This window comes from Panthera tigris, chromosome C1 (assembly GCF_018350195.1).
Source record: "Panthera tigris isolate Pti1 chromosome C1, P.tigris_Pti1_mat1.1, whole genome shotgun sequence".
Lineage (NCBI taxonomy): Eukaryota > Metazoa > Chordata > Mammalia > Carnivora > Felidae > Panthera > Panthera tigris.
Genome location: NC_056667.1, coordinates 156,787,309 through 156,812,078, shown reverse-complemented (window position 1 = coordinate 156,812,078; position 24,770 = coordinate 156,787,309). Strand labels below are relative to the sequence as shown.

Below are 24,770 nucleotides of genomic sequence, written 5' to 3'. Positions count from 1 at the left end.
ACTATTGGTCATCTTCTCAGATAGGTTTTTCTCAGCCAATTTTGCAATGTTTTCTTATAAACCTTGGTCAATTCTAATTTTATATGTAACTTATTTAAGTAGCCCTGAAATTACATTCCAGTCATCTTAATGGTACAGCTGAAAAAAATGAGATGATTTCATTTATTATTGTTGGTGTTTCCATGTCAGAAATCTTAACTTATTTTGCTTATTTTCTTAAGATTTTGGTCTTGTGACACTAGCACCTAACAATCTCATCTTTTCTTTATCTTCTCATTTGAAGCAAGCAGTGATGTTTAAGTGTCTAAGTTTGGATCATTTTAGGTAAATACCTCAAAGGACTAGGTACATGTCAAATTGAAACCTGTCATTAAGGGAGTAGGAACGAATAAGTAATTCACATTTCATTGAGTGACTAATATGTCTAAACATATGTACTAAATATATACTAAACATTGAATTCCATGCTTTGCATGTATTATTTCATAATATTCTCCTGTTCCTAATTTCAGCCTGGTTCCCTGTGTAGGCTTACTTATAGGCTATATTAATGTTTGGAGATCAGGCCCTTGTTTCATAAGCAAACCAAGACCTTCCATCATTGGATGAAACTTTTTTTCCTGCCTTATACTACCCTTGAAAAGAAAGTTGGGGGCTTGTGTAAAGGAATGGTTGGAATGGTTAGCATTGGGTTGCCATTTGAGGAACTTCTTATTTCTGGATTGCAACATGTTTCTTGCTTTATTTTAGGCAGAAGATTGAGCGCAGTACTCTGACGGGCACACAGCGTGAGGTCATTGTCAACAGAGCCTTTCATCCTTTTAGCTTGACTCTCTATGGCCAGTACATTTATTGGACTGACTGGAACACAAAAAAAATTTACCGAGCTAACAAATATGATGGGTCAGGTCAGATGGCAATGACCATGAGTTTTCCCTTCCGGCCTAATGGTATTCGCGTTATTGTGAAGAACCAACAGCAGTGTAGCAATCCTTGCAGTGAGTTTAATGGAGGCTGCAGCCATATTTGTGCACCAGGTAAGGCATTGCCCATGAAGATCGAATCATGTAGTGTAATAGTGCTGATGACTGGTAGGGAAGGCTGAGTGATACTCAACTCTAAGAGGTGAAAATCAAAATTCTCCTTAATTTCAGGGTAATTCATAAAATAGATTTAGGGGTTTGTATGTTTAGAGGAAGACTTTGATAGGTTCTATTTGATATGGAGCCCTCTTAAAAAAGGCAATTTTAACTCAAGGTTGATGGAAGTAGAAACATGGAGTCTTTGGCCGCCAAACTTCATGAATTAAATAGAAATTCCATGAATGAGGGGCGCCTGTCTTACTTCGGCTCAGGTCATGATCTCACTGTTTGTGAGTTCCAAGCCTACATAGGGCTCTGTGCTTACAGTGCAGAGTCTGCTTGGGTTCCTCTCTCTATTTCCCTTCCCCACTTGTGCTCTCTCTCTCTCTCTCTCTCTCTCAAAATGAATAAACTTAACAAACTTTTATAAAAAAAATAAATTATATTACTGAGCTTACCTCCCTTATGAAAGGATTTACTTCTTCCACGTAGGAGGTACTATTATAGTTTGATATTTTATAGTGTGATATTATGTGTTTCATAGTGTGTTTTATAGATAGCAACAGGTTCATAGAAAGATGCATCTTTTGGTACTATTGCTGTATAGATTTTGCTGAGAAGGGAGAATGATTTCTATTGTGTCAGTGCAGGCAAGAGCTAATTGTTTAAAGATTAAGGTGAATTAGCTGTATTTATTAGAATTGGTGGTTGTTCTTCATGGAAAAAGGACTCAGAATATAGTTGAGAGTTGATGGGAAGAGTTTCTATGGCTTGTCTTGTAGCACATTTAATATAGAAATATTGCCACTGCTATTCTGGAGGGGAAAATAAGCAAATCCTTTGCTTATTCGGAAACTTTTTTTCAGGTCCAAATGGTGCCGAGTGCCAGTGTCCTCATGAGGGCCGCTGGTATCTGGCCAACAACAAAAAGTACTGCATTGTGGACAATGGGACACGATGTGATAGCTCCAAGTTCACCTGCCTCAATGGGCACTGCATCTCAGAGCAATGGAAGTGTGACAACGATAATGACTGTGGTGATGGCAGTGATGAGCTGGAAATCGTCTGTGGTGAGTTGGACTCTCAGAGCTTTCGTTAGGAAGCAAACTTGTCTTTATGCAGTGTTTTTGGTGCAGAATCCTTCTGTGTGTGCGTAGGTTTCAATTTTGTGCCAGTGTGTCCTGTTAGAACTGAAAACTGAGAACGCGGACTATTACATCACATAGAAGCTGGTATATCCACCAGGGAGTAATGTGTGATGTTTCAGTAGGAAGCACTTCCTCCGTGGTTGAGAGCAAAGGTGCTGGAATAAAATCCTAGCTCTGCCATTTACAGTCTGTGAAGCCATGGAGAAGTTACCCAGCCCTTCTGAGCTTCACACACCTCCTCTGGAAACTGGAGGATTCTTGTGATGAGAGAGACAATATATAAAAAACACAGCATGGGGTTTGGTACATGTGAAGCATGACTTAGCATGGAACTAAGAACTCTACTAGGTGATTGTTATCATTTTATTAATTGTCATAGCAGAAGGATCATTAATGATTTATTGAAATCATTCAGTATTCAGCTTCCATGTGAATGGGGTGAGTAAAACACTGGAAGTTAGCTACCTTTTCCCAATAGACTGTAGGGGCTGAGAGTTTTATTTTCCCTAAAGAGATTGTATTTGCATGCTTTTCTGTGATTGAGGTAAAATTTTAAATTGAGATGACAGAGAATAACGTTTGCTTAAGATAACTAATTTACTTTAAAAACATACACAATATGTTTTGATTAATCTAATTTAATGTTTACCTCATTTTGCACACAGTCCATTTTGCAGCCTATTTTGCTTTAGAAGGTAAACTCAAAGTACCCATTTTATTTGGGTGTATTTTTCTAGAAATTAGGATTCCTAATTTCTAAACAATATATTGTTTTTTTTAAACATTTATTTATTTTTGAGAGAGAGAGAGACAGAGCATGAATGGGGGAGGGTCAGAGAGAGAGGGAGACACAGAATCTGAGGCAGGCTCCAGGCTCTGAGCTGTCAGCATAGAGCCCGATGCGGGGCTTGAACTCACGGACCAGGAGATCATGACCTGAGCCAAAGTCGGACGGTTAACTGACTGAGCCACCCAGGCACCCCTCTAATTTGTTGAATGCTTTAATCAAGAAGTCTCGTCAATGTCTTTTCTTCCTTTTAGCGTTTCACACCTGCCCTCCGACAGCCTTCACCTGCGACAATGGGCGATGCGTCCAATATCATTACCGCTGTGATCACTACAATGACTGCGGTGACAACAGTGACGAGGCAGGGTGCCTGTTCAGGGACTGTAATGCCACTTCAGAGTTTACTTGCAATAATAGAAGGTGTATTCCTCTTCAGTTTGTCTGCAATGGCATAAACAACTGCCATGATAATGACACATCAGATGAGAAAAATTGCGGTAAGTTCACCAAGTACTTGGGAGCTCTGCTAAGTTGGTTCCTCTGTTATTTTAACATGGCCCATTCAGTCCATAACCTATCTCAGACCTGGAATTAGCCACTTATCCCAAGAGACCTCATTCCTTTTTGTAGATTTAGAAATTACCACAGTGTTGAGTTGCCCTTCCCTATTTGGCTTTCATTGCTTCCTGGGCTTTTCAGTGTACTAGAGCTAGGAAATATAATTTTTAATGGAGAAATTATATTTTAATTTAAGATTACATTTTTTAACTTATATTTTATAAATCCTATCTCTTTTGTGCTTAAAATTGGTTTCTGATTACATTAACATAGTTACTTTATTGCTTTATTCTACAATAATTTCAAAATGCTTATAATAATTTCAAAATAACCACACACATAATACTACTACCAGTAAATCTAATCATACTCTAAGATTTTAGATCCCTCTTGTTCTTAGATTATGTCCTGTTAGGGATATGTAGCCCAAATACTGGTTTTTAAAGTCCTTTGAATTTTTTTTCTCTGAATTGTTATGCTATTAACTTGATGCAGTGTTTGCTTATGTTACTGTTTCCAAATTTCAGGAATTGCTTTCCTTCTTCTGTTTTTATTTCTTAGTTTTTATTTATACAAACTAATGTACATAGTTCATGGTCAAAATTGTATCATGAGGTACATTCACAGTAGTCTTTCCTCCTTGTCCTCTCCACCCCACTCACTCTGAAGTATTCTCAATTTAACATTATTTTATTAATAATAATAATAATATTATTATTATTATTATTTGACACTCGCTGAAAGAGAACTTTCTATTACTTTTATAATGCAGAAACTTCAACAGCATCCACTTAGGCCAGTTTGATGGCCAGTTCCTTCCCCTTTGCCTTTTCCAGCTTGAGCCATCGACTTTGGTCCCAGGATGTTGCCTTCTCAGTGATGGTGGATCTCATCATATCTGTCATTATAATTGGTCCTGATGTCTTTCACCAGCTTAGCCAGAGGTCCTTTGTCTTCTAGGTTAACCTGTGTGACGTTGACAGTGGTGCAGGTTGTCGTGTGGACCAGACATCCCAGCCTGGCCTTCCCCATGATAATGCAGTAGGGAACCCATCTTATGACACAGGGTAGGCAGGAAGACAACCAATTCAATGGCATCCACATCATGTGTAATCCCTACTGGCTGAGCCTTCTTATTATCCACCAAGGTGGTGACAGTATTAACCCCAGCTCCAAGGACAGGCAGCCTCTTAGTGGGCACATCCCCTTTGTTGGCAGCTTTCTTCTCAGCCCGGTCCAATAATCTCTTCTTCTTCTCTTGCTTTGTCTCTGGTCTGTATTTGTGGACCAGCTTAAGCAGTTGAGTAGCTGTCCAAAGCCTGGGTAAACTGGTTAATCATGGGAGGCACTTTTTGATGTTTATAGAGAATAGCCCTTTGCTGCTGCAGCCGGATATATAGCTAGGCCATTTGGCAAATTGACTGAGGTCCCTTTTGGTCTGGATCTCCTGTCCGATGCCAAAATTCTTGGGACTTTTCTGAAACGAGGGATTAACCACCTTCTTGGCCTTCTTCTTCACAACAGCAGGGGCTGGGCCACCTTCTTCCCCTTAGCCATCTTTCCTTTCAGCATCTTGGATGCCTCGAGGAGGGACTGATTATTGTTTCTTTTTTTTTTTGTAATTTTTTTTTAACGTTTATTTTATTTTTGAGACAGAGAGAGACAGAGCATGAACGGGGGAGGGGCAGAGAGAGAGGGAGACACAGAATTGGAAGCAGGCTCCAGGCTCTGAGCCATCAGCCCAGAGCCCGACACGGGGCTTGAACTCACGGGGCTTGAACTCACAGACCGTGAGATCGTGACCTGAGCTGAAGTCGGATGCTTAACCGACTGAGGCACCCAGGTGCCCCTATTGTTTTTTATTATAAGCATCTCTCTCTCTTATTACACACACACACACACTCACACACATATTGTTTTTCTTACACATATTGTTTTTCCTGCTGTTTTGAATCTTGCTTTCTTACTGTTAACATATATGCTGGAGATCATACCATCATTACTTGTCAATATATAGAGCTCTTCTTCATTCCTTTTTACAGCTACATATTACCTCATTGTGTGGATATGCCACAGTTTATTTAACCAAGAGTTGATACTCTTGTTGATGAGTTAATTAAATAATTAAAATTAAATAAATAATTGAATAATTAAAATAGATGGTTTACTACAGAGTAAGCATGCTCCCTTCTCCCCTGCCCTTACCAGCTAGAGATACCTCTTTTTAGTCTAGAATCTATGGTGAAACAACTGTCATGGTTATTGCCTCCGTGAAAGCTTTAAAAATGCCCCCCTTTCGGTCTTCTCAGCTATTTTGAGTCCAATAGGTCTATTTGTGTGGACATTGTTAATGCTATATATATATGTGGTAGATACGTTCCAATATTTACCTGGCTGTCTTTTCTAAGCTGAACGTGCCTGCCTGCCTGGATATGTAAAATGTCAGACTACGAATATTTGCATTCCTCATTTTTACTTGTGTGACGAAGACAATGACTGTGGAGACATGAGTGATGAAAGCCCTGTTTTCTGTGGTAAGATAAACTTGTTTCTCTTTCTGTGGTTCCCGTGACGCATGTCTTCCGCTAATACATAGATATATGGTCTGGGTGTTTGCGCTTTTTGTCACTGGAAATTGACCTCAATGGTAGATGCAGTGGGCAGTTCTTTTAGGATGTGATGAGAGGGGCAGTCCCACTCTCTGTTTTCTGGCTGGATGCCCTACTCCACATATTTCTTCCAGAGAACTGCTCTGACACCTGACCTTTTACAGTTGCAGAGCCATTTCTCCCAGAGACGAGGGCCTTTTGTCTTCAGGAACCCCAGGCAGAATTTGTATGTCAAGTCCTTATATTTACTCCTAATCACCATTAGTAAATGAAATACCTTTTCTGTCTTTTTTAATATGCTTGAGTTTCAGAAATCTTTATTCCATATTTAGCAATTTGGTTCAAATATTTTTCCTGGGTTTGTAGACTGATTTAAAAGGCCTTTCTCATGCTTGATAACTATTACTATAAATAGATGCATAATTTAAGAATTTAATAATTCTCGCCAGGCCAGGGTACAGTCTGAAAGCAAGTGTCAGTTGTAGTATAATAGCAGCAGGAGGAAGCAGAATTCAGGATTTAGCCATCAGACAGGGACACATAGATTGGAGACAGGGCTGACCTTTGAAGGACCTCTGCTTCCTCATCAATTTTACCCCTGGAAAATCATCAGATATTATGGATCAAAACAAGGGAGCCTCGTAGACCAGAAGATTTCTAAGACTTGATTCTAGTTCGTACCCACATAACAATTTAGAAAATACATCTGAACTAGAGTTACCCACGTTTACACAAGACAAGAATCAATATTCAAACATAGGCAGAGTCATTTACTCAAAGGTCCCATATAACAAGGATGAATAAGAACACAGATGTGCTAACTTTTTAGAACCATGGTCTCAACACAGCCAAAGGATGTGTGTGTAGTGAGCTCAGATATGGTCTTATGTTGTTTTTGCTTTTAATATTATTTCAGTAGAATTTATTTCATTTTAGGTTACAGCAGAAAACATAGAACTAAGTCTTCTTATACATTATTTGTGGTTTCGTGTGTCAAACAGATATTTTAACAAATAAAATTTACTTTTGGGTTTCTAGAATCTAGAAAGAAAAATTCTGGAAAACTGAAGCAGTATTGCCTGTCTTCTCTTTCTCACCTACATCTCCCTTCCTGTGGAAAGTTTATAAAAAACCCTTTTCCCAGGCCTCAGTCTTCCCTCCCTGGCACCTGTTACTTAGTTCAGAGATATAGGCAGATGGTTAAGAATGATGGGAACAAGCTTGTGTTTTACTCCTGGGTTTTACCTTCTTTTCATCCTCCAGCTACTCACACATGCAACAATGAGGAGTTTAAATGCACGTCTGGACGTTGTATCCCCAGACACTGGTACTGTGACGAGGAAGCAGATTGTCCTGATGGCTCTGATGAACCTGACACTTGTGGTAAGAGAGTAATAAGCAAGCATGACAAGCATTATGATGCAGCTAGAGAACCTCTTCCAGCTACTTCCACACACAGAGTAGGCTCATGGCTGCCTAATGTTTGCACTCTGCTCTTACTCTCAGTTAAGATGATGAAACCACTCAGCAGACATTCATTAAAAACCCATTTGTGTAGGGTACTGTGTGGGGAGCTGATCAGGGTGTGGAGGTTGCTGCCTAATAATCATGAAATGAGATTATGTTGGTGATACCCTAATACTGTGCCTGGCTTTTAAACTCCATTAATTTTAATTGACTGTGAATTGGAATTTCTGAATTTGTTTGAGTTCTGGCCCATAAGGCTGTGGGAGGATCCAAGAGTGATTGGAATTATCATATATATGGGGAAGGGGCATATTATGGGCACATGTCCTCCTCCAGTTTATGTGCCGACTTATGAAAGGTAAGGTCCCAGGGTCTTCTGAGTTTCCCAAGAAGTTTCAGAGACCCTCTGGTTGTATTCCTGGAGACAGTTGTGCCTATTTATTTGGGGGATGCTATTAACCTTAAAAGTTCTAATCTATATCCGTGCACATTTTTTAAATATAACTGTCATTGCTTTTTTATCTGTCAATAAATCAGTCTACAAACTATGACCATGGCCGGCTGCCTGTCTTTATGATGTTTTATTAGAATGCAGCCACGTTTTGTCTATGGGTGCTTTTGTGCTACAATGGCAGTGTCAGGTGGGTGTGACAGAGAACATATGTCCTGTAAGCCTAAAATATATGCTATCTGGTTAAGAGAGACCTGTGCTATCTGGTTGCACAGTCTTCACATTCCTTTTTAATGGCAGTATGATATTCCATTGAGTGGTTATATTATCTTTGAGTTAACTGCCTCTATTTTAAGCACTTCGATTGCTTTTATCTTTTCCCTTACTATAAATACAGCTGCAGTAAAATCATTATATATAAAGCTTTTTATTTGGGGGGTATTTTCTTAGTACCATTTTCATAATTTTACAGCTGAATCCAGACTGTTTTCTATTCCCGTTTTTTCTCAGGTTCAAATACTGTGGCTAATAGTTGGAGAGTGGTATTTGACGCTCTTTGCCAAGTTCTTTTTTCCCAACATTGAAAGTTTTGTAGAAAGCAAAGGGCATGTAGAGTTGTGAGGATCTATACAGGAAATAAATAACTGTTAGGTGAGTAGAATAGTGTTAGAGATTGGTTTAGATATATGACTGATTGGTTCAAATATATGAAGAGTAAGTATAGTTTCCAGACTTCTCCATGGGAACCAAAGTCAATAACTGCAGTTGGTACCAGCTGCCTGTCACAATGAAATAAAGATAAACTCAGAATCTATATAGGAATACATTCTCACAATACGAAGGAGTTTTACTTTATTTTTATTTTTTAAAAGTTTATCTATTTTGAGACAGATGGGGGGGGGTGGAACACTTGGGGGAGGGGCAGAGAGAGAGGAGAGAGAAAAAGAATCCCAAGCAGACTCCATGCTGCCAGTGAGGAGCCTGACGTGGGGCTCGAACCCAAAAACCGTCTGATCATGACCTGAGGCAAAATCAAGAGTCAGTTGCTTAACTAACTGAGCCACCAGGCACCCCGGGAGTATTATTTTAAAGAAATAGTAAGATGTATACAAAAAAGCGAAATTTTCATTTTCTTAGACTTCTCTAATCTCACTCCCCAGAGATAATCACTGCTAAGGGTGAGTGTGAATTCTCCTTACCTTTTTCTGTATATCCTAATATATAGTTTCAAAAACACACACAAATGGAGACCTCACTATGCATATTTGTCTGCAGCGTTGCCCATTTCAGCTTAACAACATCTTGTCAGCACTTTAGCAAACACAAAGCTACTTATTCCTTTGCCCTGCCATCTCAAGGATGGACGGCCCGTGTGTTGTTTCCTTTTCTTAACTGATGGATGTTGAGGATATTTCCATTTTTTCACTATGAAAAATACTGGAATGAACATCCTTTTAGAAACCTCTTGGTGCATATGTGGGAAGATTCTTAAAGGCTGGATTTCTAGAAGTATGTTTTGTGTGTGTGTGTGTGTGTGTGTGTGTGTCCGTGTGCCAAAGGGACCGTGTCTCTTTGTAGGCTGTAGTCATGCGTACTCCTTCCTTAGCAGCTTATGAAAGGTCCTGTTATCCTTACTCTTATCATTGGGCTGCCTTTTTCATAGTTAAAATTTAATGTACTTTGCCCTAGGTTAATTTTGAGAGGTCCCTGGGTGTATGGACCTGTGACAAATAGTTGATAGGGACATGTGGGGTTATGATGGAAGAATTTGAATCAGTGATGGCTAATTCAAAGCATAAGGGTGTCTTATCAGTTTAATTCAACAAATATTTCTTGAGCACTTAGGTTCTAAACACTTCCAGACTATGTCAGTAAAGAATTCGAAGATCCCTGTCCACATGGGGCTTATATTCTAGTGAGGGGGACAGGCAACAAAACAAGTAAGTGAATTGTATAGCATGTTGAAAGGTGATAAGTGCTATGGAGAAAAGCAAAAATGAGAGCAGGAATACGGGGATCAGGCATGCTGGGAGATGGTTTGTGCCAAACAAAATGTTTTTGAATGAAAAGTAGATTTAAGAATGAAATGAATGAAATAGTTATTTATACCCTCTTGGGAAAAGACTGTTATTCCTCTATCATGCCTGAAAGGGAATATCGAGTCTCATCCTGGTAACAAAAGATAATGAGAGCTTTGCACTGTCAGTCAAGTACTTCAATCTCAGAACACTGGTCATTGGTACAACACTCGTTGGAAGACCCAGCATAGCTGTACACAGCTGGGTAGTGCTCTGTTTCAGGTTTTTAGACAGTCTGTGGGATAGCAGGCTTCTGTTAAGATTTTTGGACTACAGACCACTTTTCCCCTGAGAGTGTTTTATATCTTTTCTCAGAGTACCATGAAGCAACATGTTTAAGTAATGAGTTCAAGTGTGACAGTGGGAGGTGCATACGAAGAGAATGGATCTGTGACGGTGATAATGACTGTGGGGACATGAGTGACGAGGATGAAAGGCACCACTGCGGTAAGTGAAACCATTCATTCCTCTGCAGAGTCACATTCCATGGAAGGTTGGGAGATTAGTTTTTGTGTCTTTGGAGAGTATGATTGTCAGCAGATTCCTCTTTGGTTGTGTACTAGTAAAATGTTACCATTTTTTTCCACTCTGAAATTGTTTGATAGCATCCACTTCAATGCTTTAATCTGATAAAAATTATTTTAATATTTTTTTTCTTTCTCTTGCATTTAGCTAACAGAAATAATGTCCTACATTTCTGAAGCAGATAAAGAGAACTCAATCTTTTTTTAAAAATTTTTTTAAATTTAATTTTTTTTATTTTTTAAGTTACATCCAAGTAAGTTAGCATATAGTGCAATAATTATTTCAGGAGTAGATTCCAGTGATTCATCCCCTACATATAACATCCAGTGCTCATCCCAACAAGGGTTTTCCTTAATGCCCCTTGCCCATTTAGCCCATACCCCCCCCCCCCCAACCCCTCCAGCAGCCCTCAGTTTGTTTTCTACATTTAAGAGTCTCTTATAGGGGCGCCTGGGTGGTTCAGTCGGTTAAGCGTCCGACTTCAGCTCAGGTCATGATCTTGCAGTCTGCGAGTTCAAGCCCTGCATCAGGCTCTGGGCTGACAGCTCAGAGCCTGGAGCCTGTTTCGGATTCTGTGTCTCCCTCTCTCTCTGACCCTCCCCTGCTCATGCTCTGTCTCTTTCTGTCTCAAAAATAAATAAATGTTAAAAAAAAAATTAAAAAAAAAAAAAAGAGTCTCTTATATTTTGTCCCCCTCCCTGCTTTTATATTATTTTTGCTCCCCTTCCCTTATGTACATCTGTTTTGTATCTTAAATTCCACATATGAGTGAAGTCATAGAATATTTGTCTCTCTCTGACTGAAATTTTGCTTAGCATAATGCCCTCTGGTTCCATCCACGTGGTTGCCAATGGCAGGATTTCATAAGAGAACTCCATTACCAACAGAGCATGGAACTCTTAGCTAAGATGTCTTAGAAGAGCATCTTTCCATGGTAAAATGATAAAAACAATGGTTTGCTGATGTTTGCGTTTCATCGTAACCCCTTATGTCATTGACTTTGGTGGTTGTCTATAGCTCCACATGTACTCAGTCCATTAAAATGGGGAGTTGGCAGCTGCACAAACAGACTGTGGCATGTACTTTTCTCCCAGCTCCACTCAGCAAGACACCCCCTCCTTTTGTCTCCCATTCATCCACAATGAAATTGGATAAAATACCAGTTCTTTTATCCTGCAGGCATTAATGATTAGCATCTCATCTTTTTCCTAACAGTTGTCATGGTTGCTGAAAACTCTTGTTGACATATTTCTCTCCTATATACCCTAATTCTACTTAGGTGGTAGCTGTAATGTAGTTGAAAAAGCCCTAAATTTGGAGGAAAAAAAAAAAAGACCTAGGTTTGAAGCCCTAGGTCTTTAGAAAGGTCTGTGACTTGGACTCATCTGGTTAACCACTTTGAACTTTATTTTTTATCTGAAGAATTGGCATAAAAATACCTATCCTGCATTGTGTTTTTTTTAAAGTATTTATTTTGAGAGACAGAGTGTGGGGGAGGGGCAGAGAGAGGGAGATAGGGAGAGAGCAAATACCAAGCAGGTTCCGCACTGTCAGTGCTGAGCCCGAAGTGGGGCTCGATCTCATGAACTATGAATTCAAGAGTTCGATGCTCAACTGAATCACCGAGGCGCCCCTCACGTTGTGTTTTTGTAATTACAGTTTGTTAGCCAAAAATTGTTATCAAGTATAGGGCATTTTTGGTGTAAAGATAACAAAATGGGAGTAGTTTTCTGAAGCTCCAAGAGAAATACATGATTTTAGATCAATTATATGGAAAACTAAGCAAGGTATTTATTTCCTACTTCTGAAAAAAAAAATCCAAGGTCCAGAGCAATTAAAATGGAATTTAGAAGGTATTTTTTATTATAATCTTTTATTATGATAGTGATTTGTCTATTTGTCAATGTGTTTTTACCCTCATTTGCTTTCATCCCTCAGGCTATTAAATAACATAAAGCAAGAGAAATAATGGCTCAGAATGAATTCAACTGCTAGAATGAGTTGTCATGTGGTTTCTGATTCTTGTGTGCTTTGGTTTCAGACAGTCACAGCTGCTCAAGTTCTGAGTTTCTCTGTGCAAATAATGTGCCTCCATCCAGGAAGTGCATTCCCCAGTCCTGGGTCTGTGATGGTGATGCGGATTGTACTGATGGCTCTGATGAGCATCAAAATTGCACAAGGAGATCTTGCTCTGGAAATGATTTCACCTGTAGTAATGGACGGTGTGTCCCACACTCATACAGGTGAATTGGGGATTAACAAATTTCTCAGTAACCTCAAATGTCCAAAGGGGCAGGGGTAGCTTATCCATTAGGCATAGTGACCACAATGCCTAGGGTCCATAGAAATTTTAGTGGCTTATAAAAATTTTTGGATTTCTTTCAAAATCAAAGGAAAAAAATGAGAGTTTAGATCAAATAAAGTATTTTAACATATAATATTAATATATTTGCCTTTGTGCCAATGTGATCATTAAGTACAATTTTTAATATTTTCATGGAGAAAGGGGCCCATGATGGTAAAAGGGTTTATGGCTCATGAAAGTTACAATGTGGACCTTGCATAGAGGGCCAGGGAGATTAATGAAGTGGGCTTGATATAAGAAAATTGTTTCCAGAAGTAGGTGACACTCTTGGTTTTCCACTTGGAATAGAGGAATGGGTACAAGAAATTCCTCGTTTTCTTTTCTCTGCTATAAGGAAAATAACAAAAGAAACATGATCATAAATGGAGCTTGGCACTTACAGCCAATGAAACAGCGGGGAGAGGAAGGTGAGGTAAACTGAGAACACACCTTCTAGCTAAGAGATACAAACGCTGTTCAACATTGTGTGGGAGTGCTGATCTGTTTTTAGAGAAATTGGAAATATGGATTTTCATATGGAATAGTCTGATTTTAAGTGCTGGAAACAAAATTTAAAATCCAAAGAGCACTACAGGTCAAATAGATTCAGTGCCCAGCCTGCCAGCATCGGAAACCTCTCCTGTAATATTCTGTTGCTTGATTTCTTGTCACTTTCTCCAAATGGGCCATTCCAAAGGTTTATACTTTTTTGGTGCCCCGCCTTCTCACTATCCCCACATGGCCAATTTTTGGATATACAGGGAAGTAGAGCAGAAAAATGATGTGTAGATTTCAATCCTGATGGACTAGGGGAATAGTAAGAACATTAACAAAAGGAGGGGGTTCAGGAGGGAGTTGGCTCTATGTGGACAGCAAGTCTGATGTCGTGGGACTTCCTGAGGTGAAAATGTGTATCAGGCATTTGGACACATAGAACTGGAGCTAAGAAAAGATGTTGCACGTGCCAAGGTCTGTTAAAAGACATACATGCATACGGATAGCAACAGGAACTGTCAGCTTACAGTTTGCTAAGGAAGGAGATGGAAAAGATACACAATGCTGGTGCAAGATTAGAGCAGCTGAGCTTCTGGAACCATGTGCTTTGGGGCAAGCAGGCCCTCAACAGTACCCGGAAGTACTTCTGGAATCCAGTGTGGTATGGAACTGTGTGTTCATGATGGTAGTCCTGAGGAAGCCAGAGAAGGTCAAGTTGCGTTCTGTGAATGCTGCAAAAGGAGCAGGGACTTGGCAGGATGACGAAAAAATGGTAGTGACGAAGCCCAAGTAGACACAGCTGAGAGCTGGTCGTATTGATACCCTGAAGACATTCAGGAGACAGAGCTGTCTCTTTTAGTAGTGAGATTGCGTTTCAGTATGCTTTGTCTATATTTAATGGATATGGATGTGTTCTGTAGATTTTAAATTTTTGTAAATGAAAGTGAATATTTTCTCCTTATTTGCTCAAGAGTTCTTTTATGCTCTTCTGCTATTTGTTCTTCTGAATTCAGTAAATATTTAGTATCATCAGTCTGAGATATATTCTGAAAACCTAGCCTTAGGAGCTACAGAAGAGAATTGTATCAGATCTTAATTTTTTATGTCAGATTCTAGATTTCTCTACTTCCTTTCTGAACTTTCTGAGTTCTGTCTCATTACATTACTACTGTGATCTTTCAGCTGACTTCCCCTGTCCTACCAAACTTTTATTGATTGCATCTTTTCCTTTCTTTGTTCCTTACTTCCTCCCATTCTTCCTCCCTCTCTCTCCCACTTTCCCTCCCAAGTGGTTGTTTTTTGTTTTTGTTTTTGTTTTTGCCTCAGCTTTCTGAATTGCTTAGCCAAGAGCTATGGCAGAGCAACAACAACAAACAGCGACAAATACTTCTTATCTGGACACATGAGCGATAGAGTCTAACATAACCTTGGGTTCTCTTCTTTTTGCCAGTAGTGGCTACTAAGAGCCCTCTTAATGTGCATCCTTTTGCTTGCTTGGCAGAGTGTGTGTTCCCCCATTTTGTATGGTGATATAGGAGATCAGTTTTCCTATTGATTTTTTTTTTTCTTGGCTCATTATGATGTTGCTGAAGAACCTGGATGAGGCTGAGTTGTGAGCAGATTTCTGGAATATTGATGTGCTGTGATGTCCAAAAACCTGGTGATTTGCTTTTCTAAGTTCAGAGTTGGATCTAAACTAGAGGATAGACAGCATCGGTGTTTCAGATCATTTGGAAATGAGTTAAATAGGTCCCAGGACACCAAATGGGGTTAAACCAGCTTCCTCTGATCACAGCTTTTTTTTTTTTACCGTTACATGCACTCATTTTGTTATGAATCACTTTGCCAGTGCCCTAGGTTTGTGGGTGGCATTGCTGATTAGCGACCTGACCATAGATCAGTTGTAAAATTGACCACATTCAGCTTTGGTACCTTAACATCTTTTAATACTGTGCCTCTAGCTCCTCTGCCCTCCATGGTAACTCCTTTTATGAACTACCAAACATTAGCTTTACCAATCCTTGTTCAAGATTCCTTTATACTTATGAATTCCTTTATTATGAATTTCATGATTCCTTTATACTTATGTTTTGTTACTGTCAACGAGACCCTCATCAGTAACCATAACTTTCATGGGATTTTGAAGTAATATAGAGAGGAGAGACCCACAGAATTTCAGGGAACTATGTTGTCCTCGTGATGCCTGGGAATGCTAGGTCCACGGACAATAATAGGAAATGCCTTGTTCCTTTGCCCTTAGCCCATACTTAACTTTTAGTTTTTCTTCCTTCCCGTCACCATGACCACTCACATCTCATGACAGGTGGCAGGGTATCATAAATAAAGATGGAAGAACAGGACAATGAAAACATTCCTGCAACTGGAAGATATGTTAGGGGACACATAATAATCTCATCATTTATAATATATTTTCACTTGGGTATGGCCACTTCTATCACATGGCTATGCAGGATATTTCCCGTGCCCATAAGTTGTCATCATTATCTGATGATTAGATATTATGAACACCAAATCTATAAAAGTTGTGTTTAATTAGTCAACTGCTTAAAAATGAATATGATTATTTTTAATATCTCTAGATCCACATGTCTAATGGTAGCAACCAGCACCTGGGGAAATCATATGGAATGCTAAATGTTAGATTCTTCTTGAGCTGGAGATTGGTGGGGTTCCCTCTCTGGGGGAGAGGGAACTAAGGACATGGGTGGTCTTGTTACTGAAATGGTTCACCTGATGTTCAGGTAGAAGAAGAAAGCAAAGTCCCAAGTAGGTGATAGTTGAGACTTGTCAACCTTTCCAAGTGTGGTACTGGGTCTCATTACACAGGTGTGACCGGCGCAATGACTGTGGTGACTACAGTGACGAGAGGGACTGCTTGTACCCCACCTGCAGTGAGAGCGAGTTTACCTGTCAGAACGGGCTGTGCATTTATAAGCAGGAAGTCTGTGATGGGGAAAATGACTGTAGAGATGGATCTGATGAGGAGGAGCACTTGTGCCACACTCCAGAGACTACGTGCCCCCCTCATCAGTTCAAGTGTAACAACGGGAACTGCATCGATATGGTAAAAGTCTGCAACCACCTAGATGACTGCTCAGACAACAGTGATGAGAAAGGATGTGGTGAGTATAGCAGAAGCTTCGGGAAAAGGAAAACAGGGAGACTGAATGTGGATTCTCAACCCTTTATGACTCACAGGGACTTCCCAGTCTGTCCTCTAAATAGTATATCACTAGGAAATTACTATTGCTTGTCTATCAGAACGCAAGGATTTCTTGGTATATAAGGTCAGTACACAAACATTGTTCAGCTAATTCATCAGTTGGGCAGTTATTACAGAGAATGGAAGATGAACAAATTCATACCATTGGTAGTTAAACAGCATTGTTAAACAGGGCAAACAGTGTTGATTCTCTTTGAACCCTTGAAATGACTTGTTGCCTGAGCTGTCCCTCTGCTAGGATTCCTTTGCCTATTCATTTTCATCCTCAGGTGACCGAAGGGGAGAGTTTTAAACCCCCTCTCACTCTAACCTCCCCAGGTAAACCAGTTGAGCATTTGTAAAACATAGAATTAACGGGAACATGTTATCTTCCCTGCGTAGTTTCTGGGTGAGCTTGGCTATGTGTCACAGGACCAGCTACAAGTACACTTAGGAGACTGCTGGCCGGCTCATCCTATCTTATGAGAGCCAAATGTCTACATCTCTTCCCAGCTCCCTGTTCAGTGATGTCGCCCTGGTAACCTGGAATTGGTCATGTGAGAGAGTCATACCATGGAAATGGGAGATGCTACAAATCACAGCATTCCTCTACCTACCCGCCCCCCCTCCCTGAGATGCTGTTTTACCAGCATAACACCTGCCAGGCTCTTTCCTTTTGCTCTTCTTTCTCCTCTCTCCCGCCATTTTACTTTTTAAATTATTAGTTACAAGGAGAGTAGCAGGTATAGGATTAGAAGTCAAACTTAATCTTACTAGTTATATTAGTTGTTCAAACCACCAGTGAAGCATTAAGTAGGGGAGGAAGTTGAAAAATGGTGACTTTTGAATAATCTATGGCCTTTAGAAAGCCCTTATTGTCTGTCTTCCTTTAGCATGTTTCATTAAGAATTGGGCCGTCGAGTGGGAAGCTTGACCCATTATGGTGGGTCCTTGGTGGACATTTTAGCTTCTCTAATACCTGTCTTTTACTTACAGGTGTTAACGAATGCAATGACCCTTTACTAAGTGGCTGTGACCAAAACTGCACAGACACCCTCACCAGTTTCTATTGTTCTTGCCGTCCTGGTTACAAGCTTATGTTTGACAATCGGAGTTGTGATGATATTGATGAATGCAAGGAGACGCCCTTTGTCTGTAGCCAGAAGTGTGAGAATGTAATGGGTTCTTACATCTGTAAGTGTGCCCCAGGCTACCTCCGAGAACCAGATGGAAAAAGCTGTCGGCAGAACAGTAACATCGAGCCCTATCTCATTTTTAGCAACCGTTACTATTTGAGAAATCTAACTCTAGATGGCCATTTTTACTCCCTCATTTTGCAAGGACTGGGCAATGCTGTGGCACTGGATTTTGACCGAGTAGAAAAGAGACTGTATTGGATTGATGCAGAGAATAAAGTCATTGAGAGAATGTTTCTGAATAAGACAAACAGGGAGATAGTCATAAACCACAAACTACCAGCTGCAGAAAGTCTGGCCGTAGACTGGGTTACCAGGTAAGAAAACATGGAGGAGCTTTTTAAAAGTTAAAAGGCTTTTAAGAAATATTATAGGCAATGTTTTCAGCTTTGTAAAAATATTTGTTTGTCTATTTATTTGAGACAGAAAAACAGAGTGAGCAGGGGAGGGGCAGAGGGAGAGAGGGAGACATTCCCAAGCAGGCTACGCACTGTCAGCTCCGAGCCCAATGTGGGGCTTGAACTCAGGAGTCGTGAGATCATAACTTGAGCTGAAACCAAGAGTCGGACGCTCAACTGACTAAGGCACCCAGGTGCCCCTGTTTTTATCTTAGAGAATTGAATCCAAGCTGGTGGACACCTCATTCATCAGGATTTACCCAACTGAATTAACTGGCAATGCTTGTAGATTTATGCATACTCATTTCCTCATTCTCATCCTTAAAAGGATGCTGCCATGCTAATAGTTAAATAGTCTGAACATCCAGGTTGGTTGGAACAGGGGTCCCCTCTTGCAAGGAGACACTCATTCTCCTTCGAGTTGGAACTGACCATCAGATCTTAAATGACCCTCAAATTCTAGGGGGCATTGAATCCTTTGCTTTAAGACTCTGGTGAAAGTCGTGAACCTCTTGCTGGATAAAAGCACTTAGAACATTTACACTCGCACAACTTTGCATTGGTTTTAGAAGGTTCATAGATCCCTCAAAGCCTCACCTACGCTGATGGTAGAATAAGGACCACAGATTAAGAATAGAAAATAAATGGATTTTACTGAATAGCAATATATTTAGAACTGAAATATCCTTGAGATAGAAGTTTCTAAAAGATTCTAATAAGTGTCTGAAGGTTCTTAAGTTTGATTAAGTAAGATTGCCCAGAATAAGCAACTCATTTTGTCAGCCTAGTCTGACAGGGCCAGGGAGGGGTAAGGTTTCTCTGTATCTTAAGGTTGTCATAATTCAGAGTTCCTTCGCGCGGTCTCAATAATTCACTTAGACAAGTCTGCTTCCTTGGCTCTCTCATATGACACTAATTGCTTTCCCTTCTGTGACCCTGATCCTCTAAGCCTTTACATTGCCTGAGAAGGATGCCCTATGCTGCATTAAGAAAGTAAAGCCAAAATCCTTATTCGAGGTGTGGCCCCAGAATTCCCTATGTGACAATCTCTTTAAGGTGGGAATTGTAGTTCACAATCTTGAATCTTCTGTTGCCTCATTGCAGGAAGGTTAGTTTCCTGTTTCCCCTTGCCCCTGTTTTCTTGGGGGAAAGTGCCTTCTAGCAGCGGTCTTTGTGATTCCACCATAGTACGGATAGGAAACTTGGTAGCTAAACTGTTTAACAAGCAAAATGGCTTAATCAGTAACACCTGGCCTTTCATTTCAGAAAACTCTACTGGGTGGATGCCTACCTGAATTGCCTCTCTGTCTCTGACCTTGATGGTCGATACCGCCGCAAGTTGGCCGAGCACTGTGTGGATGTCAACAATACCTTCTGCTTTGAAAATCCCAGAGGAATTGCCCTCCACCCTCAATATGGGTATTGTCTCCCTGTCATCTTGGGCTCTTCTCTCATGCCCTTATTCTGCCTCTGTAACCAAAAAGGCTGTTCACATACTTATCTCAAGGCCAATATCTTGCTGGGATTTGTCTTCTGCTTTTCTTAACTGGTAAATGGTTTAGTTATAATGGGTAGAAGCATGGCATACTCAAATGATATTCATCAATTGTTCTGTTTGCTATGACATACCATTTCACTTTTCAAGTCACCTGTTTTGGCTGCATGCAGAGAAAATTGAGGTTAAAAAAAAAAACAAAAACCAAAACACCACCTCTACTGAACTCTCCATGTGAAACCCACTGAAATCCCCAGTTAATCATGTTCATTCTTGAGCATTTCCTATACATCATCCTTTTTAAAGATTGTTTTCTGTTAGTTCTCTTTCCTTTCTGAGAGACTCTGTAGCATGTCAGTTCTATGTCTCTATTTGGAGAAAAGCTATGTCTTTTGGCTACTGACTTCTTTCGGCTTCAAGGACTGACCCTTCGTGTTTTCTCCAACAGGCATGTCTACTGGGCAGACTGGGCTCACCGAGCATACATTGGGAGAGTAGGCATGGATGGAGTGAATAAGTCTGTGATTATTTCTACCAAGATAGAGTGGCCCAATGGCATCACCATTGACTACACCAACGATCTACTCTATTGGGCAGATGCCCACCTGGGTTACATTGAGTACGTACAGAAAAAAGGATAAAGTAAACTGGGCAACTGTTTATTCCAGGGCTTCTGTTGCCAATGTGTTATTCCCAGGCAGCTTCTAACTGCCTGTGTGTTAGAAGTCACTTGGAAGTCATTTCTAAACAAAACTGCCTATAGGCAATTCACTGAGCTCTGTGGTTATGGTATAGTAGAAAGAATGTGAAGATTGAAGCCAGATAGATTAGGTTTTTGTCCTGGTGCTTTCATTTCTTATTGCTTTTTCATCTAGGAAATGGAGGTAGTAAACTCTCCCTTATTATAGACAGCTTGGTGCTCAACTCGTCTTAATTTTCTTATCCCTTTTTTAACCTGTTTTTTTTTTTTAATTTAATGTTTATTTTTGAGAGAGAGAGAGTGCACGCACGTGCCCGAGTTGGGGAGGGGCAGAGAGAGAGGGAGACACAGAATCTGAAGCAGGCTCCAGGCTCTGAGCTGTCAGTGCGGAACCTGATGTGGGGCTCAAATTCATGAACCGTGAGATCATGACCTGAGTTGAAATAAGACGCTTAACCAACTGAGCCACCCAGGCACCCCTAACCTTTTTGTTTTGAAAATTGAGACCTATAACATTGGTCAAGAAGGTCTTGAAGTTTTCCTGTAAGTTACCATAAGTTATCATGTTTTGGAGATATTTTTAATATTGTATGTCTAACATCAAATTTCTTAGCTGCTAGCTCGTTCCACTTCCCATTTGAGTTTTAGGGTCTACTCTAAAATTGATACCAGTATTTTGACATAGACTCATAGCAATGAGCAAGGCAATAGAACTGGAAGGACCTGGAAATCTGGCCATAGATGCTCTGTGATATCTTGAAATCAGAAAACCTCCTCTGGAATTTTATTTGTCTGGAAAAGTACTCATCAATAGTGCCCAAGGAATGATTCATAATAAATGTGCTGCCAGGGTATGCAAAGTGAAGCCTTCAGGCCTATACTTTCACTCAGTTAGTATATTCCTTGCAGGTGACACTGAGAACCTCGCTGTCTCTTAAGGACAGCTTCTCCTCAGAAATGTTCGTGAAAAGGCAAAATCCCAGCTTTATATTGCTATCCTCTGATTTCTTCCAGTGACTTAGGAAACAAAAATTGTGTCCATCCCAGGATATCAAAAGGATGTTGAATGGAGAACATTAATGTAAGAGGTTATAAGCCTATAAGAGCTGAACCAGCTGCATCTGTAGCAAAGCAACCATGGTTAGGATTTAGGGATTGTTGAACTCCTGTGGCTATTCCTATTTTTTAAGCATGGCTCTTTCAATTTTTACATCTTGTGTTCAGCTAAAATATGTTTTAAGTTTGGTTTTTGTTTAATTAGAGTCTAAGAGTTTCGGGGAGGATCTGAGTGGGCTTCAGTTACCACTAGAAGGTAGAATTTTATTAATTGATTTTTCAGTTCATCTATCCCTAAAGCTATTAGAAGAAAGGAGTTAGCTTCATTAAGTGACTCTTCCTCCCACCCTAGGTATTCTGATTTGGAGGGCCGCCATCGACATACCGTGTATGACGGGACACTCTCTCACCCCTTTGCTATTACCATTTTTGAAGACATTATTTATTGGACAGATTGGAATACAAGGACAGTTGAAAAGGGAAACAAATATGACGGATCAGATAGGACTGTCCTGGTGAACACAACACATAAACCGTTTGACATCCACGTGTATCATCCATACAGGCAGCCAGTTGGTGAGTACGTGACTGAGAAGCCTGGCCCAGTTGCTTTAGTTTCTGTGCATGCCATTCTTATTTCTTTAAACATAAACATAATCTATAAAGAGAATGACATCACTTGTTAGTGTTTCCTGCAAAGCATATGGGAAAGGCTGCTTATAACTTTTTTTTTTTTAATTTAAATTCAAGTTAGTTAACATACAGTATAGTCTTGGCTTCAGAAGTAGAACCTAGTGTTTCATCACTTACATATAACACCCAGTGCTCATCCCAACGGGTGTCCTCCTTAAAGCCAATCACCCATTTAGCCCATTCTCCCACCCACCTCCCCTCCAACCCTCAGTTTCTTCTCTGTCTTTAAGAGTCTCTTATGGTTTGTTTCCCTCTCTGTTTTCATCTTATTTTTCTTTTCCTTTCCCTATGTTCATCTGTTGTGTTTCTCAAATTCTGCACATGAGTGAAATCATATGATGTCTGTGTTTCTCTGACTTATTTTGCTTAGCATAATACTCTCCAGTTCCATCCACCTTGTTGCAAATGGCAAGATTTCATTCTTTTCATTGCCGAGTAATATTCCATTGTATTAACATACCGCTTCTTCTTTATCCATTTATCAGTTGATGGACATTTGGTCTCTTTCCATACTTTGGCTATTGTTGATAGTAGTATATAACTTTTTTTTTCTTAACATCTGGTTTATTCTGGGCTTTTGTTTTTAATAAGAATTAACAATTGTTATGTTGCTGTAGTTACTGAGCTGAAGTATTTGGTGAGAGGACTGAAGTATTTTAAAGTGGGTTAAAAATATCATGACATTTCACCCCTAAATACTTAAGAAAGCACCTTTGAAAAATAAGGGCATTTCCTATGTAACCACAATAAATAGTCATTCCATAATACCAATCTATTAAATGATTGATTTAAAGGAAATGTTTAAAAAGAAAATTACAATAATTATAAAACATTTATTAAATGTCTATTTGTGTATGACATTTTATGTGTTAAACATATGTTATGCTTGTCATCTGGAAGGTAATAATGTTAAGAGCAACACAGTGTCTCATAAGTTAGGGAAAATTTTTTCTTTTGAACTAATATTCCTCATCATGTAGTTAAAACCATTGTATAATTTAAAGATAATCTAGCAAAGGTCTGGAATATGCTTTGGGGATAGAATGGATTTTGTGGGCCTGCTTTGTTGTGGTGTTTTGTTAAAACATGATAAACTTATAAGTAAGGAAAAATGAGAATTGGCAAAATAAGGATATTCAGGTCCTCCCACCCCCCGGAAGTAAATACTTTTGATATTATTTAAACAGAAGTTCAAATTAGGGGCGCCTGGCTGTATTAGTTGGTAGGGCACAGACTCTTGCTCTTGGAGTCTTGTGTGTGAGCCCCATGTTGGGGATAGAATTTACTTAATAATAAAATATAAGTTCAAATTAATCTTTACCTCCAAGTGATGACCCAGAAAATTAGTAAAGGTGCTACTGCACAGTTTACCTGTTCGCTTCATTCTTGGCCATACTTCTATTGCCCATATTCTCAGAATGAAAGAAAAATTTCTAGCATCTGCTAGAAATTAAAACTGTTAGGTTCTGGGCACATGAACTTAAGCTAAGTTCCCCACCTGATCTCCAAAGACTTTGAGAAACACATATTTTCTAGTCCTAAACACCAGTGGGTATGCCTTACTTCTGGTAGCACATAGATCAGTTTTCTCAAAGCATAGCATTGCTTACACAGTTCTACCATCTGTCCTATTTATGAATTTTTGGAAAAAGCATGTAACTGGGATAATGATTTTTCTTATGAGAGGTGACTAGTTTGATTAGGTGAGCAGTCAGCTCACCTGTGCTTGATATTTTAAATGAATGAACATATATTTTCCTTCTTTCACTAGTGAGCAATCCCTGTGGGGCCAACAATGGTGGCTGTTCTCATCTCTGCCTCATCACAGCAGGAGGAAATGGATTCACCTGTGAGTGTCCAGATGACTTCCGAACCATCCATATGGGTGACCTCAACTTCTGCCTGCCCAAGTGCTCTAGCACCCAATTCCTGTGTGCTAACAATGAAAAGTAAGGCTCTCTCTTCCCTCACCCCACTGCCTCTCCATCCCTGTGGACACCCATTGAACTTCGAGGGTCCAAAGGATGGGAATTTCCTAATTCCCAGATTTTGGGTAATTAATGTGGTTCATTCGGAATGCACCAAGACTCTCTGTCTCCAAGTTCAGATAATATCTCCCATGAATAGAAGCTATTTATTAACCAAAAGGTCATACCTACATATGCAAGTATTTATATTTTAGAGAGAAAGCGAGCTGTGTTTTTTATTTCTAATAAATCGTTCTAGGTGTCAGGCCCAAGACTGTATATGTGCACACTGAAAAATAGTCCTCAAGAGTTGTAGAATTTCTTTCTTTCCCACTCATATACTGGCCTAGCTTCTTAGTTAACTATGCCAGAGGATCCAGGATTATACATTTAAATCCATTTTTGATCATTTGTGTCTGTTACAAAACATGCCCACAGGTTATTTCCCTAACAATGGCTGTAGGCCACTGATGACTGAGTCAGGGGGAGGTGTTAATT

At 39.8% G+C, this 24,770-nt stretch overlaps 1 protein-coding gene and 1 pseudogene across 1 annotated transcript in view; one reads left to right on the top strand and one right to left on the bottom strand.

The window, feature by feature from the left end:
- Nucleotides 1-24,770, top strand: part of LRP2 (LDL receptor related protein 2) — a 198,056-nt gene that overhangs the window by 133,846 nt on the left and 39,440 nt on the right. The window contains exons 42-54 of the mRNA XM_042994641.1: nucleotides 751-1,037; nucleotides 1,949-2,152; nucleotides 3,272-3,514; nucleotides 5,984-6,109; nucleotides 7,448-7,567; nucleotides 10,496-10,627; nucleotides 12,747-12,948; nucleotides 16,392-16,687; nucleotides 17,764-18,280; nucleotides 19,628-19,780; nucleotides 20,305-20,475; nucleotides 21,965-22,188; nucleotides 24,077-24,254. Coding sequence (XP_042850575.1) covers nucleotides 751-1,037; nucleotides 1,949-2,152; nucleotides 3,272-3,514; nucleotides 5,984-6,109; nucleotides 7,448-7,567; nucleotides 10,496-10,627; nucleotides 12,747-12,948; nucleotides 16,392-16,687; nucleotides 17,764-18,280; nucleotides 19,628-19,780; nucleotides 20,305-20,475; nucleotides 21,965-22,188; nucleotides 24,077-24,254 — 2,853 coding nt within the window. The remainder of the gene's footprint in view (nucleotides 1-750; nucleotides 1,038-1,948; nucleotides 2,153-3,271; nucleotides 3,515-5,983; nucleotides 6,110-7,447; nucleotides 7,568-10,495; nucleotides 10,628-12,746; nucleotides 12,949-16,391; nucleotides 16,688-17,763; nucleotides 18,281-19,627; nucleotides 19,781-20,304; nucleotides 20,476-21,964; nucleotides 22,189-24,076; nucleotides 24,255-24,770) is intronic.
- On the bottom strand, nucleotides 4,367-5,153 carry LOC102959995 (annotated as a pseudogene).